This window comes from Hemitrygon akajei, chromosome 8 (genome assembly GCF_048418815.1).
Source record: "Hemitrygon akajei chromosome 8, sHemAka1.3, whole genome shotgun sequence".
Lineage (NCBI taxonomy): Eukaryota > Metazoa > Chordata > Chondrichthyes > Myliobatiformes > Dasyatidae > Hemitrygon > Hemitrygon akajei.
Window position 1 is genome coordinate 16,984,867 of NC_133131.1, and position 17,617 is coordinate 17,002,483.

Sequence of the window (17,617 nt, forward strand, 5' to 3'; positions counted from 1 at the left end):
CAGACCCAAGCCTATCTCTAATTATAGATATTTCTGCTATGGGAACATACTATTTACCGATCTATGCCCTACATTAGTTCCTCATCTCAGCAGCTTTTTTTGCTTCAAGTTTTTAAAAAACTAATCTGTCTGGTCTCTGCTCTTAACTGAGCCACTGCATCCCAGGCAATATCCTAGTGAAGCTTTACTGCACCCCCTCCAATGCAATCAGGTCCTTCCTGTATTCCAGTGACCAGAAGTGTATATAGTCCTCAAACTGTCGTCTAACCAATGTTTTATAAAGTTGTGCCATAACTCTCTGTTTCATATGCCTTAGATTATGAAGACAAGTATCCCATTTGTCTTCCTCACTATCTCATCTCTGTACTACAGCTTTCAAGAATTTTTGAACTTCTACACTAAGGTCCCTCTGTTTCTTAGTACTGTGGATTCTGGTTAGTTGGGCCATCAGTTAATCGGGGCAGCTGCTTACTTGGAACAACTCTTAAAGAATAAAAACTAATTGAGAAAATAGTCGTGATTCCCTTCATTTATTTGGGACAATATACCGCTTAATTGGGTGAAGAAACTCAACATTTTCTAACTAGCATCAGTCGCGTGGCTGTTAAAGATACTACACAGTGCTTAGAGGAAACACTTTTTGAGTAGCATCAGTTGCATGTGTTTGTGTACAAAAGGCAGTGATTTTTGTCATGGATAGTTGGCGAAAAATAAGCATTGAGACAATTCAGAACTGTTTTGCTCACTACAGTTTCAAGCATTCAGACTTGGAAATGCCAGAAACGGCCAGGAGTGAAAATAAAACAACTTCACTACCTCAGCAACTTTGAACTATGAAGAATTTGAACGCATTGACAATCTTCTGGAATGTTACCTTTGGTCCCGACCGGACATTCAGCTCTCACCTGTGGCTCCAAGTAGCTGTTTGTACGCTGCAGCGGCCACACTCGGGTACACCACTTCAACAGGTGGGCTAAAACAGATGAGGGTAGCCGGCGGGTCTCATACCCCAGTGAGACAGGACATGCCTATCCTAGTACGCGAAGTCATTTCCAGCGGACTGGGTGGATGAGATTTACAGTGAGATCCAATGGCCAGGAAGGCAGTTCTGCCACGCTACATGGAGAGCGAAGTGGGTGGTGAGACACAAAAGAAGTCATCATCCACTGCAACCAGGGAAGATCCCAGATGTGATGTCTAGTCGTCCCTCTGGACCCAGACTTCTGAAGTCGAGAGAGTGGAACCGCCGCAGTCCAACAGTTTTTCCACTTTAAAACTCTCCTACGCAGGTTTCCTGCCATATGACAGTCAATCACCAATAGTATTGGTAGTGTTCTAATTGGTTTTATATTTCATTTAAATACATAATTTGTTACTCAGTTAAATGATAGATTGTCATTTTAGCTATTCCCATGAAACTTCAGCTAATTGAGACAGCCGCTTAATTGGGCCAAAGTGTACTGGTCCCAATGTGTCCCAATTAACCAGAATCCACAGTACTTCCAAAGAGCCTGCCTTTCATATTATGCATGTCCTTCCTTTATTAGTCCTCCCAAAGTACATTTTATATTTAGAAAGATTTATTATGCTTTTATTTTTTTTTCTCTCTCTCTGTTAGGTTATGTATTGCATTGAACTGCTGCTGCTAAGTTAACAAATTTCACGTCACATGCCGGTGATAATAAACCTGATTCTGATTCAAGATTGAATTCCATCCCACCCAGCAGATCAGCTGGCAGCCATGTAATGAGAAACAGTTAAAGTTTCTGGTAAAAGGTTCTCTTTCAGAACTGGAAAAGTTAGCTTCAATTGGAGAGAAGTTGATGGAGGGATGTGTAGAACAAAGGGAGTATCGGGATCTGATGGATCTTGACGTAGCTTTTTGGGAGATTTCCAGCACCTGCAAAATCTCTTGTGACCACATTAAGCTTGCTTGTTTCTGCAGTATAATAGAAAGAATGAAAGTACAGTTAGACAACCTAAGCACAAGATTCTGCAGTTGCTGGAAATCCAGAACAACACACACAAATTGCTGGAGGAACTCAGTAAGTCAGGCAGCATCTCTGGAAAAGAATAAAAAGTTGATGTTTCGGGTGGGACCCTTCATTAGGATGGGAAAGGAAGGGAGGAGGTGAAGGAGTACAAGCTAGAAGCCAGGTGGATGGGGGAGGGGGAATGAAGCAAGAAGCTGGGAGGTGATGGGTGGTAAAGGGCTGGAAAAGAAGGAATCTGTTAGGAGAGGAGAGTGGACCATGGAATCAAGGGAGCAGGGGGAGATGACAGGCAGGTGTGGAGAAGAGGGTGACTAGAGTGGGGAATTGAAGAAAAGGGAAGGGGGAGAGGGAAAATTACCGCAAGTTGGGGAAATCAATGTTCATGCCATCAGGTTGGAGGCTACACAGACTGAGAATCTGATTTGAGTTTAGAGAGTTACTGTGTACCCATTTGGAAGGTAAGGTATTATTTTGCTCAATGGTAGTAGGCCTTGTTGCAGCAGACTACGAACAGAAAGACTGGAGTGGGAATAGTGTGGTGAATTTAAGAAGGTGATAACCAGAAGCTCAGATTTGATGATTACTGCTTAGCATCTGTTCATTCTGTAGGAGTAACACTGAGTTTCCCACCTCTTCATTTACAGCACATTAAACCAACAATGAAGCTTGATTTGCTACTAAATGACTCCACAGAAACATTTGGATTCCTATCAGAGAGATACTACCTTTGGTTTATATATCTCTTTCCTACTGAAAAAACTAACCTGTATTTGATGAACACAATATTCTGCAAATATTGGAAATCCAGAGCAGCACACACAAAATGAAGGTGGATCTCCGCAGGTCAGATCATAAATGCTGCCTGATCTGCTGAGTTCCTCCTGAATTTTATGTGTGTAACTTGTATTTGTCTCTTTCCCGGTTCTCACAATGATCCCAGACCCAAAAACTAATTGCTTCTCCACATCTACAAATTCTGTCTGACATTGAGGAAACATGAGAGACACAAATCCTGAGGGATGGTCTCAGCCCAAAACATCGACTGTTCATTTCCGTCCACAGATGGCGCCTGACCTGCTGTTCCTCCAGCATTTTGTGTGTTGTTTTCAGCAATTTTGTTTTTATTTCAATGGCCTAGCATCTGCTGTTTTCTTTGATTTTTTAAAAAGTTCCATCTATCATTGCTCTACCTACCTTTCTAAGTGATCAGTATCTTATTGTAGCTTTAGACTATCCTTGCCATCAGTGGCAGTACCAATTTTCATCTGCAAATTTACTAATCATTCCTCCTGCATTAGTTTGTTAATATATGGGTCCCATTGCTGATCTCTGTGGTGCAGAGGCATCATAATAACCAACTTACACCATCACACTGTTTCCAAGTTGTTTCTAGATTGAATTTGCTGTGAATGACCCGAAAACCTTTGGACCACTCTCCACACAGTACCTTACCGAAATCCATGAACGTGAAATCAATATCTGCTGCACTGTGCTGATCAATAAAAATTTTTATTAGTTCATCAAAAAAAATCAATTAAATTTATCAGACAGGATAGTCCCCTATCAAAACTATGCTTGCTGATTTATAAATTAATCTCTGCATTTCCAATTAATCCTGCCCTTCAGTTTTTTTTCAATAAATTTCCTATGACTGGCATTGACATACAATCAATAACCTTGCTAATCTTTGTTGTTCTTCAATAACTATACCATGTTTAATGTCCTCCAATAAATTAGTACTTCACTTATGGCCAGTGAAGACTTTAAAATCCTCATTATAGCCCCCATCATTCTCCTCCCTTGCCTCCCATAGCAGCCTAGGATGCATCTCAACATCCTCTACTGCGGTTTACCTGTTGGTAATATTTGAGAGATTACATTTGTTGTATACTGTAAACATAAACCACTGTTCAGCTTTTGAAATGTGCATAAAGGTGAAAACAGCTCTACATATAATATAAAGTATATTCAATAATTTTCTTGCAATCATTCAATTTTTAGCTCAGCCCATCTTCCTGCCACCTTAACAGTGATAGATTTCTTCTTTTTCTTACCTACCACGCCATGAGCCTCCACATTCAGCATGTTCTCCACAGCTTCCATCATCTCCAAAGGGATCCTACCACCAACACATCATTACCTCCAGCCTTCTCTCTGCTTTTTGCAGGGATTATTCCCTCTGTGATTGCCTTGTCCATTTGTCACTTCCCACTAATCTCCTTCCTGGCTAATACCTACAAGTGGCCTGCTGACTCACCTCCTTACTCACCCCCATTCAGGGCCCCAAATAGTCCTTCCAGGTGAGGCAACACTTCACCTGTCATTCTGCGGATGTTGTCTATTGTATTCAGTACTCTTTAACGCAAACTCCTCTCTATTGGTGAGACCCACCGTAAATTGGGGGACCACTTCATCGAGCACCTTCGCTCTTAACTGTCAAAAGCCGACCTTTCTGGTGGCCAAACATTTTAATTCCCTTTCCTGTTCTGACATGTCAGTCCATGGCTTCCTCTTGTGTTATGATGAGGCTCCCTCAGGGTGGAGGAGCAATACCTTGTATTCTTTTTGAGTAGCTTCCAACCTGATGACATGAATATCAATATCTCCTAGTAAGAAAAATTCCCTCCCTCTTCCCTCTTCTCTTCCGTACTCTGGCCTCTTGCCTTTTCTCATCTGCCTATCATCTCCCCTGGTGCTCCTTCTCTTTCCCCTTCCCCTATGGTCCACTCTTCTCTCCTAATAGATTCCTTCCTCTCCAGCCATTTACCTCTCCTCCCCACCTGGCTTCACCTATCACCTTCTAGCTATCCTTCCTCTCTCCCCCCCCCCCACCTTTATTCTGACACCTCCCCCTTCCCTTCCAGGTCAGATGAGAGGTCTCGGCCCGAAATGTTGACTGTTTACTTCCATAAATACTGCCTGACTTGCAGAGTTCCTCCAGCATTTTGTGTGTGTTGCAATCAATTTTAATTATGGTTTGATTTAATTAAAATAATTAAAAGTTCAACTGAAAATTTGACATTGCCAATAGATATTTGTGTTTTGTGCAATTCACTCCTTTTTAATGATATTATGCAGTATAATATACAGTATTTCCTTATTTTGACTAGAAATAGATATACTGTGTAATCTCTAGACTGCTTTTATTCGCAAAAAAATGTTTGAGTTGTTTACTGGATGTTTTTCTTTAGCAGAAATGATTGTAAATTATATCAAGCAAACACAAGTGCTTAGAAGGTCTCGTACATACTGAGAAGTAAATGGCTGTTTCATCGTTTTTGTTCAACAGCTGATCACTTGCAGCATTTTCTGTTGTTTTTCAGATTTCCAACTGTTGCACTCTAAATAATGCTGTTCTATTAAACATGTATATTTTTTCCTTGTAGGAACTCTGCTGTGGAGACTGTTGAGCAGGAGTTACTTTTTGTTGGTACTGAAAGTGGAAAATTGTTGGCAATGCGAGACCTCATTAAAAAGGTATATAATGTTTGAGATAATAAGCCCCATATCACCAGTATAACTGCTACCTGCACGGCTCTTCAATGCACAAGTTTAGAAGATCTTCCATCTGAATTGCAATATTCATGTTTTAAGAAGTCATACGTGTACTGCTAGAGTCTTAGTCAGGATTGAATTAATTGAATAGTGTTAGTGATGGGTTGTAGCAGAGTGGCATTGAGATATTGAGCCCAGGCTGACATTGAAACTATTAATGTTATCGGCAAGTAAACAATGACCAGAACTAAAATACTGCCCTTCTTTAAGAATATTTCTGATTGTAAAAAAATCCTATTTTGGAATCTTTCTTGGATTTTCCAGGTACTTCAGGGCATTGTGTACATGTGTAGTTTCACCACTTTCCTCTATGTGGCACCAGTTAATAACTTTGACATCTCAACACTGTAGTGTCTTATTTGAAGTCACTTCAAAAAAAAGTCTCTCTTCTTGCCTTATCAAATATTCCTACCTATCACTTCAAACCCTATAAGAGTATATACTCATTTCGTGCTTGCTGTCTTTATGTGATACATACTATGAGCAGGTGCTCAATATTCAATTGAAAATAGCAGATAGTAAGTGTAATTCAGACCTCTTCCTTTGGGCTCAATTTTCCATTCCTGCCTCAAATTCTAGGAAATGGTCAGAGCACTTTTGTTAATTGGGGCTATCACTGTTCCAACACACAGCCATCTATTTATTGGGAAAATATTGAAAATTTTGTGTAGGGGTGGAGAGAAGGCAGGTCCGTGAGGGTTTGGCCGGGTAATGGTGGTTGAGTATTTTCCTTCATTACGAAGACAAGTTTCCCTTGCTGGGCAGTGTTGAGTTTCCTGCTCTTGCATTAATCTTTAACTATCAATGCTTGCATGTCAAGACCAGCTTACTGTCAGCAAATGTTTTGTACCACACCATTTGTAAGGATGAATGTGTGGGGTTCTCAGTATTATATGAGTGCTTCCTTGCTTGGGGATGCAGCCTGCGATTGTCACAGTGTTAACTAAGCCAACTGCATTAAATTGTGAATCTGCTAAACTGTGCTTATTTTAAATTAAGGGTTTTTCACCTCCAGTGCTGGTTTTTGTTCAGTCCATTGAAAGAGCAAAAGAGCTCTTCCGTGAGTTTATCTATGAAGGTATTAACGTTGAAGTTATCCATGCAGAAAGAACACAGCAACAGGTACTAGCTTTTATTTTCTTGTACAAGGTTTGAAGGAATATAACTTAATAAATTATTAGATAATTTATAATAGGTAATTTATTAGTTGCAAGAAAATAACATTTATTAGATATTAACCATTGACCATGTTAAGTATTTCAAATTGTCTTTGGGGGACTGAATAAAAATGAAATCTTATCTTTGGCATTAATATGGTATTGGTAATTCACCCACAACACAATTTATAGGAAGATACATTGCCAACTCAATTGAGAATACTGATGCATGAAGTTAACATGCTTCAGACCTTCAATGGGCATGGATTAACAAGACCATGTTGGATCAGGCACACTTGCCTTCTCTGAATGCTTTAGGTTTTGGTCACAGTTGTTAGAGATAAACTATAATATCTGTTTTCATTGATAAGTAGCCTAGCTCATTATTAAAATAATATTTTGGTTTCGGAAAGCATCAATTTCTCTTTATTCACCCAATTGAATCCATAAAATCATTCATTGAGGAAGACAAAAGCCTTTACCTTGTAGGCTGGATTGCTGCTGTGTGAAGGCAGATTAGGTTATCAAAGCTCTGATTTTTGTTTAAGAAGCAGGGTCCATTTTATTTGTTTTTGCATATTGCCTACTTCAACTCAATAGGTGAACAGTAGTGATGAAGAAAATGTCCTGCTGCACAGTGTTGTGCTTTGGTCATTCAAGTGATTCTGTGGGTAAAATTTATATCAGAAATTGGAATGTGAATTTAGAGTTTTTAATTAGCCTATTGGCTGAGCTATGGCGTTATATTCCTACGTTAGGAGAAAAAAAAAGTCAGCAGTGAAAATCTCAGAAGAAATTATAACTTGATGTAATGTTTGGACAGCTTTTAGGTCAGAATGGATGAATAACTTGGGACTGAGCAGATCCCCCTTATGTATCCCTTTGCACAAAGAACTTCAGGAAAGAAGGTGCTGCCTAGATTTGTGTATGTTTGGAAATTGGATGGAATTAGTCTTTCATGTTTTAAACATTCTATCTTTATATATCAAGCTAAAGAGTTATCATGGCACTGATGAAGTCATTTGGCCCATCAGTTCTGTGCTTGCTGTCTTTAGGGAAATCATATTCCTTGTTTTCATTCCATGTGTGTCACAACTCGTAAAAAGGTTTTGTGGATTTGAACTAGTTTGCTCTCTCTGTGCTTGGTAGTAGCAAATGGCTTGTTGTAGTCTGTCTCATTGTCAAATATCTGTTTGTAATTTATTTATTTAGAAATACAGCATGGAGTTAGGCCCTATCGACCCTTTGAGATGAGCCCCACCGGCCCAGCACCCCCGATTCAGCCACAGCTGATGACAGGACAGTTTACAGTGACCACCTACAATCAGTACGCCTTTGGACTGTGGGACGAAACCCACAAATTCCACGGGGAGAACATACAAACTCTTTAGAGGTGGTGTTGGAATTGAACTCCAGAACTCCCTGAGCTGTAGTAGAGTTATGCTGACCACTACACTAAAGTGACGCCCATTTGCCAACCTCAGTCACAAAATGTTAGTTAAAGTCTGTCCCAAGCCTTATAGGCTCATCAGGCCAGTGTTTATGTCGGTTTCCGTGGCGTGAAGTAACTGAGAGTACTGAAGAGACTGTTTTCTAACTTAAAGCTAATTTGTATTGCATATCCAACAGCTATGTCTAATACAAGATTAATGAAATCTGGGGTAATGCTTACTTGAGTGAGGAACATTTGTTGCCATTACATGTTTTATATAAAGCTACAGGTGACCCCTGCATTACAGGTAGAGGGGTTATGTTTTGAGAAGCTTTATTGATTTTGCTGACATGAAGCTACAACATCTATGTATGCATCAAGAATAGCAAGTTGGAAAAATTTGTGTTTTATTTACATATTTTTCCAAGAAAGCATTTATTCTGCATCTCAATTTTTTGGCTAGTGACTTGTGAATTCTGTAAGGGCAAATTTCTGTACCCTGAACAGCAATAACTGTATTTGCGAGTGAATTGTGCCATTCTTGGTATTACATAAAATTATAGTCAGATCCCACTTGAGTTTTCTGTTTGACACTCTATGGATCTATTTCAGTAACATGTATTTTTTCTCCCCCATCAGAGAGATAATGTTGTGTTCAGCTTCAGAGCAGGAAAAATTTGGGTTCTCATCTGCACTGCACTCATGGCCCGAGGTATCGACTTCAAAGGAGTGAGTTTAGTCATCAACTATGATTTTCCAACCAGTGCCATTGAATACATCCATAGAATCGGTGCGTATGAAATTTTTCCTCGTGCTTTGTTAAATAGCAGTCGTTTGAAGAAACTATATACTGGTTAGCATGAGGGTATTTTGAGCTTTTTGTAGATGGATTTGTGTCTTGCGGTAAGTTGAACAAAGTTGCACACACAAAATGCTGGAGGAGCTCAGCAGGTCAGGCAACATCTATGGAAATGAATAAACAGTCGACGTTTCAGGCCGAGAACCTTCTTCAGGACTGAGAAAGAAAGGGGAAGACTCAAGAACGAAAAATGCAGGGGGAGGGGAAGGAGGCTAGCTGGAAGGGGACAGGTGAAGCCAGTTGGGCGGTAAAGGTCAAGGGGTGGAGAAGAAGGAATGCGACTGGAGAGAAGAGTGAACCATAGCAGAAAGGGATGGAGGAGTGGACCCGGGGGGAAGTAATAGGCAGATGAGATAAAGCATCTTGTGCACTTAAGAGAGCCAGTGAAACTCAAATTTTTTTGTAGGAGGTTTCATCTAAATCACAAAAATTGTATACTGTACCAGATCTGACCTCTTTCAGAAGTTCCAGACCTCTCGCAACATTCTCCATCCCACCTCCAGAGCACACTTTATCATGGAAAAAGCTGACCAGTTGATTTTAATTACCTTCATAGAAGAAAATACATAGGTTGATAAAGCCTCTTGATAGTTACACAAATAAATATTTGTTTATTTAAATAAAATAAACCTGTGTCTTAGCACTCAGATCTGCAGCTGGATCTTCAACTTCCTCACAGACAGGACCCAGGCTGTAAAGATAGGGGACAAGCTCTTCTCTACAATCACTCTGAGCACCGGTGCCCCACAAGGCTGTGTACTCAGCCCCCTGCTGTACTCACTGTACACCCATGATTGTGTAGCCAAGTTTCCATCGAACTCAGTATATAAGTTTGCTGATGACACTACAATTATAGGCCATATCTTGGGTAATGATGAGTCTGAGTACAGAGAGGAAATTAAGAACCTGTTGGCACGGTGCGAAGACAATAACCTATCCCTCAATGTCAGCAAGACGAAGGAATTGGTTGTTGACTTCAGAGGGAGTAGTGGACCGCATGACCCCATCTACATTGGTGGTGCGTAGGTGGAACAGGTCAAAAGCTTTAAGTTCCTCGGGGTGAATATCACAAATGACCTGACTTGGTCTAACCAAGCAGAGTCTACTGCCAAGAAGGCCCACCAGCACCTTTACTTCCTGAGAAAGCTGAAGAAATTTGGCCTGTCCCCTAAAACCCTCACTAATTTTTATATATGCACCATAGAAAGCATTCTTCTAGGGTGCATCACAACCTGGTATGGAGGTTGTCCTGTCCAAGACTGGAAGGAACTGCAGAAGATCGTGATCACACAAACCATCTTCCATCCTTGGACTCTATACCACCCGCTGTCGGAGCAGTGCTGCCAGAATAATCATGGACATGACCAATCCAGCCAACACACTTTTTGTCCCTCTTCCCTCCAGGAGAAGGTTCAGGAGCTTGAAGATTCATACGGCCAGATTTGGGAACAGCTTCTTTCAACTGTGATAAGACTGCTGAACAGATCCTAACCTGGATCTGGGCCATACCTTCCAAATATCCGGACCTGACTTACACTACCTTACTTTCCCTTTTCTATTTTCTAATTATGATTTATAATTTAAATTTTTATTATACGTACTTCAATTTGTACTTCAGGGAGCACGAAGCTCAGAATCAAACATCGCTGTGATGATTGTACACTCTAGTATCAATTGTTTGGTGACAATAAAGTAAAGTAAAATTATGTGAAAAAGTATCAGGTTGCTCACTTTCAGGAAGCTGATCATCTCTTGTGTGCGAGATTTATCTTGTTGAGTGTTTAATCTAGTATTATTGGTAAATATAGTTGTCATCCAATTTATGAAGAAGAGAAAACCATTTTTGAAAATTACTTTTACCATCCATACCTGAGGGAATAACTGAACAGTTTGGTCTCAGGTGTGTGGAGATGTCACAAGGAACTCTGTTTGATTCCCAAGGGAACGTCCCTGCAAGCTGATGACACTTCTGTTCAAGCTTCTGCTCATTTTCACTGCTCAGTGTTTCAGTTGTAGACAAAAATAATAATCCTAACATTGTTGAAAGCAAGATTTCTAATGTGCTATTTTACTGCTCTTCAAAACGTCGAACATTGATGTTGATAATACATGTCGTTCTACTGAATTATAATCTGTTTAAGCATTACCAGAAGTTGCAGCAGCCAGCAAATTTGATAATAATATGAACAAAATCATATTTGAAAGTAGAATAGATGCAAGTCCAAGGCATCTGTTGGCCCATTGGGCTCAACCATCCTATGCGGACAGTCACCCCATAACGATATTCATCGTTTCCAAGGATTTGTCTACGAATCCTTATAAGATTTTTTTTGTATAAAGATTTTGCTGGCCAATTTGAAAGCCTGTACCACCACCACCTTCTGTTAATGTAAGTGTCTTGTGTTTACCTTATTGCTGTTTATCTTCTATCCATGTCCTGCAGTGTTGCCTCCATTGCCTGTCAAATTTGAAAATTACTTCCAGTCTTTACTTGTAACTCAGCCGTATGTCACACAAGAAAACTATTTTGTGGCCCTTTTCTACATTGCCTGGGATTTTCATGTATCTGCCTCACTCTGTTTTTGTCGTATTATACAGTGATGTGCTTTTGACAGTTTGGATGAGCACACGTTAAAGTTCCAGCACTAAAGCCTCTAAGTTGTTTTTCAATCCTACAGAATGCAGTCTTTCTCTATTTTGTTATCATTATGCAAAACTGCCTTTTATTCTGCTTTGACAGTTTTCTATTTCTGCCACCTTACGTTGTGTCTGACGCTATTTTACAATACATGAAAAGCCAGTAACCATTGGTAACATATGTTCTGTTATGACTAGGACGTACTGGAAGAGCTGGTCACCAAGGAAAGGCTATTACGTTTTTCACAGAAGATGATAAACCACTACTGCGAAGGTCAGTTTGGACATAAAACTTCAGAAAATTAGGTGTTCTGAATTGTCAGAGGAACGCTAATCCATTTGCTGAGTACGCAGAGCAAAAGCACACCTATTTTTATGGTAGTTTTTTTAAATAGGAAAGTTAATATTCAGTATGGTGAAAGGCATAATAGAGCTGAATATTTGCCTCACTATGATCTTAAGCTGTTTTTATATATTGTTCATGCTCACTGACCAAATGCAAAACTGTTACTCACATTGTACAAGTACTTGATATTTTAAAATTATTACCTAAAATGAAAATACAAGTATTCTTTTTAATTAGAAAGCAATAATGTCAGTGAATTGCTTTGTGGATTTTATATGGCAAGCCAACTGTAGAGTAAATTGCTCGAGCTGCAGTTCCCACCCACACTCCACAAGGTGCCGAGTGTCAGAATGTAACTGATAAAACTAGGGAACACCAACTATAACATTTTTGCTCTGTGTTTGCATGGAGAACTTGTATTTTAGAGAAATATTGTTAAGTTTTGTGAGGAACAAAATAGCTAATGTTGGAATTCTCTAATTTGTTCTCTCTTGTGTGAGTTTCTGTTGCACTATTTAAGTTGCTTGCAATGCTAGCAGCCAAAATCAGTGTTTATAGTGAAGAGTAAGGACCTCTGCAAATCCAAGGTGTAACTCAAATAACTTTAAACCTACGTGGGAAGAGGCTGGCTCTAGATTTGTTTTCATTGCAGTTTCTTAATTTATCAAAACATTTGGCAACTGGTCATCAGTCCATATTGCATTCAAAAATAATGATTATTAACATATTTGTTCTGATCACATTAGCAAGATAGTACATTGTTGAAAACAACTCAGAAATTGAGTAGCTTGGGTGGTTGATGGTTGGGTTGAGTTGTTCATGCCGCTTTACAGCCAGTTGGTGCTGATGATCCTTGTGAATAGTTTTCTCCCTGTTTGGCCAACAAAATACTTGGGGCAGTTCATTGTTTCTTTCATGATAGAATGCAGGAATTTGATGAATACCGTAGTTTTTTATACTTAGCAGTGCTTTTAGAGTGTAATTAAATTTTTCAGAAATGTGGTTTTTTTAGTTTAATATTGTTTTCTATTTATTCAGCATAGCAAATGTCATCAAACAAGCTGGCTGCCCTGTACCAGATTACATGATGCAAATAGATAAATTGCAAAGGTAAATGTCTGTGATTTTATTATGTATTAAGATGAGGAATGCTGTTTCTAGCTGTCTTGAGTGAGCGGTCAAGTTTGCTGGATTGTTACCGACCATATTTGGCAAATCGGATTAAATTTGTTGCTACTTCGAGTTTAATAACTACATTATCATTTAGAAATAATTATGTAGTTCCCCACAAACACAACGTTCTTGAATTTACCCAGAAATATAACATAGTGGATGTTGTAAATTTGAACTAAAAAGAGAAAATGACAGCATTAGCAGGTCAAGTGATACCTTTGAATGCATGGGTAACATTTCAACAGTCTATTTGAACAGTCTTTACTTTGCATCTCATTTTTGTGCTTCTTCAAAAATGAATTTACGTAGTCACATCAGCAGAGCTAAAGCAGTCACTGAAGATGTGGCAAGAGTAGATGGATGGGCAGATGTAGTTGGGTTGGTAAATGGCAGAAAGGGTCCACATATAGACAGTTCCTTCTCCATTCTTAAGGCTGCAAATTAAAGAAATAACTGGGTCTGCTCAGCAGTATTTCTTTTAGGTACCCTGCTATTGCAGCAAGTGCTTTTTTAACTGAACAGCTTTGATCTAAAGGTTCCTCTGATTTTTGGTATTTTTCCTTTGAATACAATGATAAACATGTTAAATCACTTACTAAAAAGACATTTGCAGAATTAACAAAAATGATCTTGAAATGCACTCTGATTTTATTGATCCTTTATTTTTCATTCCTATACATTAGAGCATCCATTGTCCAGAATAAGAAAAGGCCACATATAAATCTATTTCTGAATTATTCTTCCTTCTGATTGCTGTGCTTTATTTTTTAAAATTGTGTTTTAATCACATTGTATATTATTTTCTTCCATCAATCAGCATGATCTCATTGTCTATCCTAAGTAAATCCATCCTCACACTGAATGATAACAACTCAGTCTATTTCCATATACAACTTCCATTAGAAAATTTGGATAATGCACCAAATAGATGGCAGTCTTTACACTGCAGAAGACAAATGGTTTAGGAATGTTGTATCTTGACCTCAGCATTATTGAACTGGGACATCAAGGCTGTATCCAATAATTGCAAAGAAAGGGAAGGTGGAAGTTGGGTTCTCTGAAGCTGGTCTATTCAACAGCATTGGTACAAAGCTGCAATCTCTGGAATGGGCTTGAATGCATGTCCTTCACATTCTTATTCTGTTTTTAATTTGTTGTTTCAGGTTTTGTACTGATTTTTTAAAACCTTGTCCATTAACAGTATGACTTTGTAGTAATAGCTTCTATCCTGCCCTCATTGCAGTAAACAAAGAAAAAGGTTGATCAAAAATCCAATCAAACGAGCCACCATCAAGACCACACCAAAATACTTCCTAGAAATGGCAGCCAAAAAGAAGTAAGGTTTTTTAAAATTTTGTTTTTTATTAAATTGTCAACAAATAAAGTACATTAAGTTGCTTAACAAATCAAGTAATTTCTGAAGTAAAATTCCCGTACTGTTCTTTGTGAGCCTGATGCCAGACTGAGTATTCAGAAAGCTTACTAACCAAGGTACACTAGTTGTTCTTGTACCCTAATTTATATAAATTCTGGTCTGGAAATTCATTTATAAGGACTGGGTTGTATTTTTTTAAGTGAAGCATTTGAATGCTAATTGGGTAAACTCATCTTTAGTTATTTTTGAATTCTTGTCTCAAAAGATAAGTCTACTGTTCTGTATTCATTTTAATACTTGCAATTTGTACAATCAGGACTCTGCGTACTATGTTAGAAGTGTTATTACATTGTTAACGTGAAAATTTAATTTACTGTGATGGTTTGGTATAAAAGTGCTCTGAATTTAGTCATCCAGTTTTCTTATTATGTTTTAGTATAAATGTTATTTGAAAACTTTTGAAATAAAGGAAAATGATGGAGCTGCTCAGCAGATTAGGCCAGCACCTGTGGAGAGGGAAACCAAGCTACTGTTTTAGTTCATCACAGTTTTTGCATTTTATAACAAGAAACATTTCCTGAATGAAGCAAGTTCGATAATTTTGAACATGTAACTCCATACAGCACTCATTAACTCTAGTGTAGTTGCTGAGATGCAAATGGTAATTAGTAAAGGGAGAACTAGTGCATTAATTAAAACCCAGGAGGGTTGTTGAAGAAGTAATTGTAAATACATATATATAAAAAAAGAATGAAATGTTGCAATATATTTCTTGCTGTGTCTCAGGATCCCAGTTAGTGAACAAGCACTGTTAATTTTACTGTTTACAGAAAATTGATTCAGAAGAGTAAGAAGAAAAAAGAAAAATCCCAGAAGACGTCAGTCACCAGTTCTTAATAAGGTTCCACAAGACGGCCAATGATGTTGGAAATGCTGAAGGTTTTATAGCCATATGCCTTTTGTGCAGACTGTGGTTGATAGCAGAACTGCTGATGCATGCTCTGAATTCTCAAGAGTGAAATGTCACCCTTATGTGGTCTCTTCTATATTGTATGTTTAAACTGTTCAGAATTAACAGGTGCTACAATATCACATACCAATGAGGATGTGAATTTCACATTCATTTTTTTCTGACATAGAGAATTACAGTCCTGATATATTAGATTTATACTTTAAATTATTTTGGTAAGAATTTGTTGTATGTGAACATGTGTATACAGAAAAGCTATGACAGGTGATTTATCATCAAAATGTCATATTTTTTAATTCAAGAATACATAATTGTTTGGAGCAAAATTGGCCTTTAACAGTGCATTATATCATTGTATGAGAAGGATTGTAAATAAAACTTTGTATTTCATAATCGTCAAAGCTTTGGATAATGTCTCTCTGATCTTTCATTATGGTTAATACAGGGACATGAAAGTGAATGTAGAATCAAAGAAGCTAGTTTCTTAATACCTCCAGTATTCCTCTTTGTACTTTACAGTTTTCAATGAAAATATAATTATTTATAATCTATGTGGAATTTATTTCCCATCACTGGTTTGTCATGTCATCTTGACAGCGCACATGAGTCAGTGTGATGACGTGAGTCTGATGTCTCATAGAAGACAGTTTGGGTAAAGAAGTTTCATTACTTTAAAAAATAATCATAAACCAGGTAGCTTTTTCCAGTGATCAAACAACTTCACAGTTACTTTAGTGACATTTGCTGCCACTTACACTCTCCAGGGAGCCCCTATAAAAAGCTATTTTTGTCACCATTTAATTTAATTTACAGAGTCATTAAATATACCATTTATCTCAGATAATTTAATAAGCTTTCTGTATGTTGAAATGTGACTTAAGTATTCTAATCTATTCCCCCAAGAGCTCAAAGCCTTGTAACAGCAGTGGCATTACTGAAAAAAGAAAAGAATGTGCTACAGATCCAGTGTATTGAAAGAGCTAGCCACCCCTTATCACTTATTAATTCCTGAAGAACAGCTGATTGAAGCTCACTGACGTCTCCATTCTCTGTCTTTGAAGTTTCTGCCAGCTATTTGCTAAATGCAGATTATCTTTCAGTTTCCAGTTAAATAAATTATTCCTTACAGAGAGACTGGAGAATTAACACACTGCGAATCATCACATCAATATGCAGTCAAGTACTTTATTACAGTACAATTCTTCAAACAGAATTCCACTTTTAGAAACTTAACAGTTTTCTTGCAACTTTGGCTAATTCAAGGGTCTTATGGTCAATATTTTAATGTCAAGAAAATACCTAGCTTTTTGTGCAACAGTTAAACAGTCACTCTTTGAACCTAATTATCAAAATGACGCTTTATTCTTTGAGCTTCATTGGAACAGTGTAGAAAATCAAAACAACAATAAAATAAAAGTAGACAGTAAAACACAGCCTAATTATGTGCATTAAGGACCAAAGGAACTCCCGATTATAGTCAAATAACCTTTGGCTGCCATGGTGCAGTAAATACTGGGGAGTGAAGAGAGTACAGCTTAGGTCAATACCAGGATGATTCAGTGAATGAAGGGGCTAACATGAAGAGCATTTGGCATCTTTGGGCCTGTACTCACTGGGATCTCATTGAAACCTACTGAATGTTGAAAGGACGACATAAAGTGGATGTGGAGAGGATGTTTCCTCTGGTGGGGGGATCCAGAACTAGAGGGCACAGCCTCAAAATTGAGGGGCAACCTTTTAGAACAGAAATAAGGAGGAATTTTTTTTAGCCAAAGAGTGGTGAATCTGTGGAATGCTCTGCCACAGACTGCAGTGGAGGCCAAGTCCGTGGGTATATTCGAATCGTAAGTTGATAAGATTCCCGATTGGTCGGGGCATCCAAGGATATGGTGAGAGGGTAGGTGTATGGGGTTGAATGGGATCCAGGATCAACAGTGATGAAATGGAACAGACTGGATTCTGCTTCTGTGTCTTATGGTATTAGAGCTTAGCACTGAAATGAATAGTTTTGTCATTTCAAGGGGAAAAAGCTCCTGTGCTGCTGCCTTTGAACTCGTGATTCTGGATAGTAGCTGGCTTAAATTTTAACATCCATTCTTGAACTGTCAAAATATATCAC

General features: G+C 38.4%; 1 protein-coding gene across 2 annotated transcripts in view; it reads left to right on the top strand.

Moving 5' to 3' along the window:
• The window catches only part of ddx52 (DEAD (Asp-Glu-Ala-Asp) box polypeptide 52), a 35,141-nt gene extending 19,242 nt beyond the window's left edge, over positions 1–15,899 (top strand). For both annotated transcript variants that reach the window (XM_073053349.1, XM_073053350.1), the window contains 7 exons: positions 5,381–5,471; positions 6,549–6,671; positions 8,778–8,928; positions 11,833–11,908; positions 13,019–13,090; positions 14,397–14,489; positions 15,359–15,899. In XM_073053349.1, the coding sequence (XP_072909450.1) occupies positions 5,381–5,471; positions 6,549–6,671; positions 8,778–8,928; positions 11,833–11,908; positions 13,019–13,090; positions 14,397–14,489; positions 15,359–15,425 (673 nt within the window). In that variant the 3' untranslated portion in view covers positions 15,426–15,899. The remainder of the gene's footprint in view (positions 1–5,380; positions 5,472–6,548; positions 6,672–8,777; positions 8,929–11,832; positions 11,909–13,018; positions 13,091–14,396; positions 14,490–15,358) is intronic.
• Positions 15,900–17,617: the final 1,718 nt, after the last annotated feature.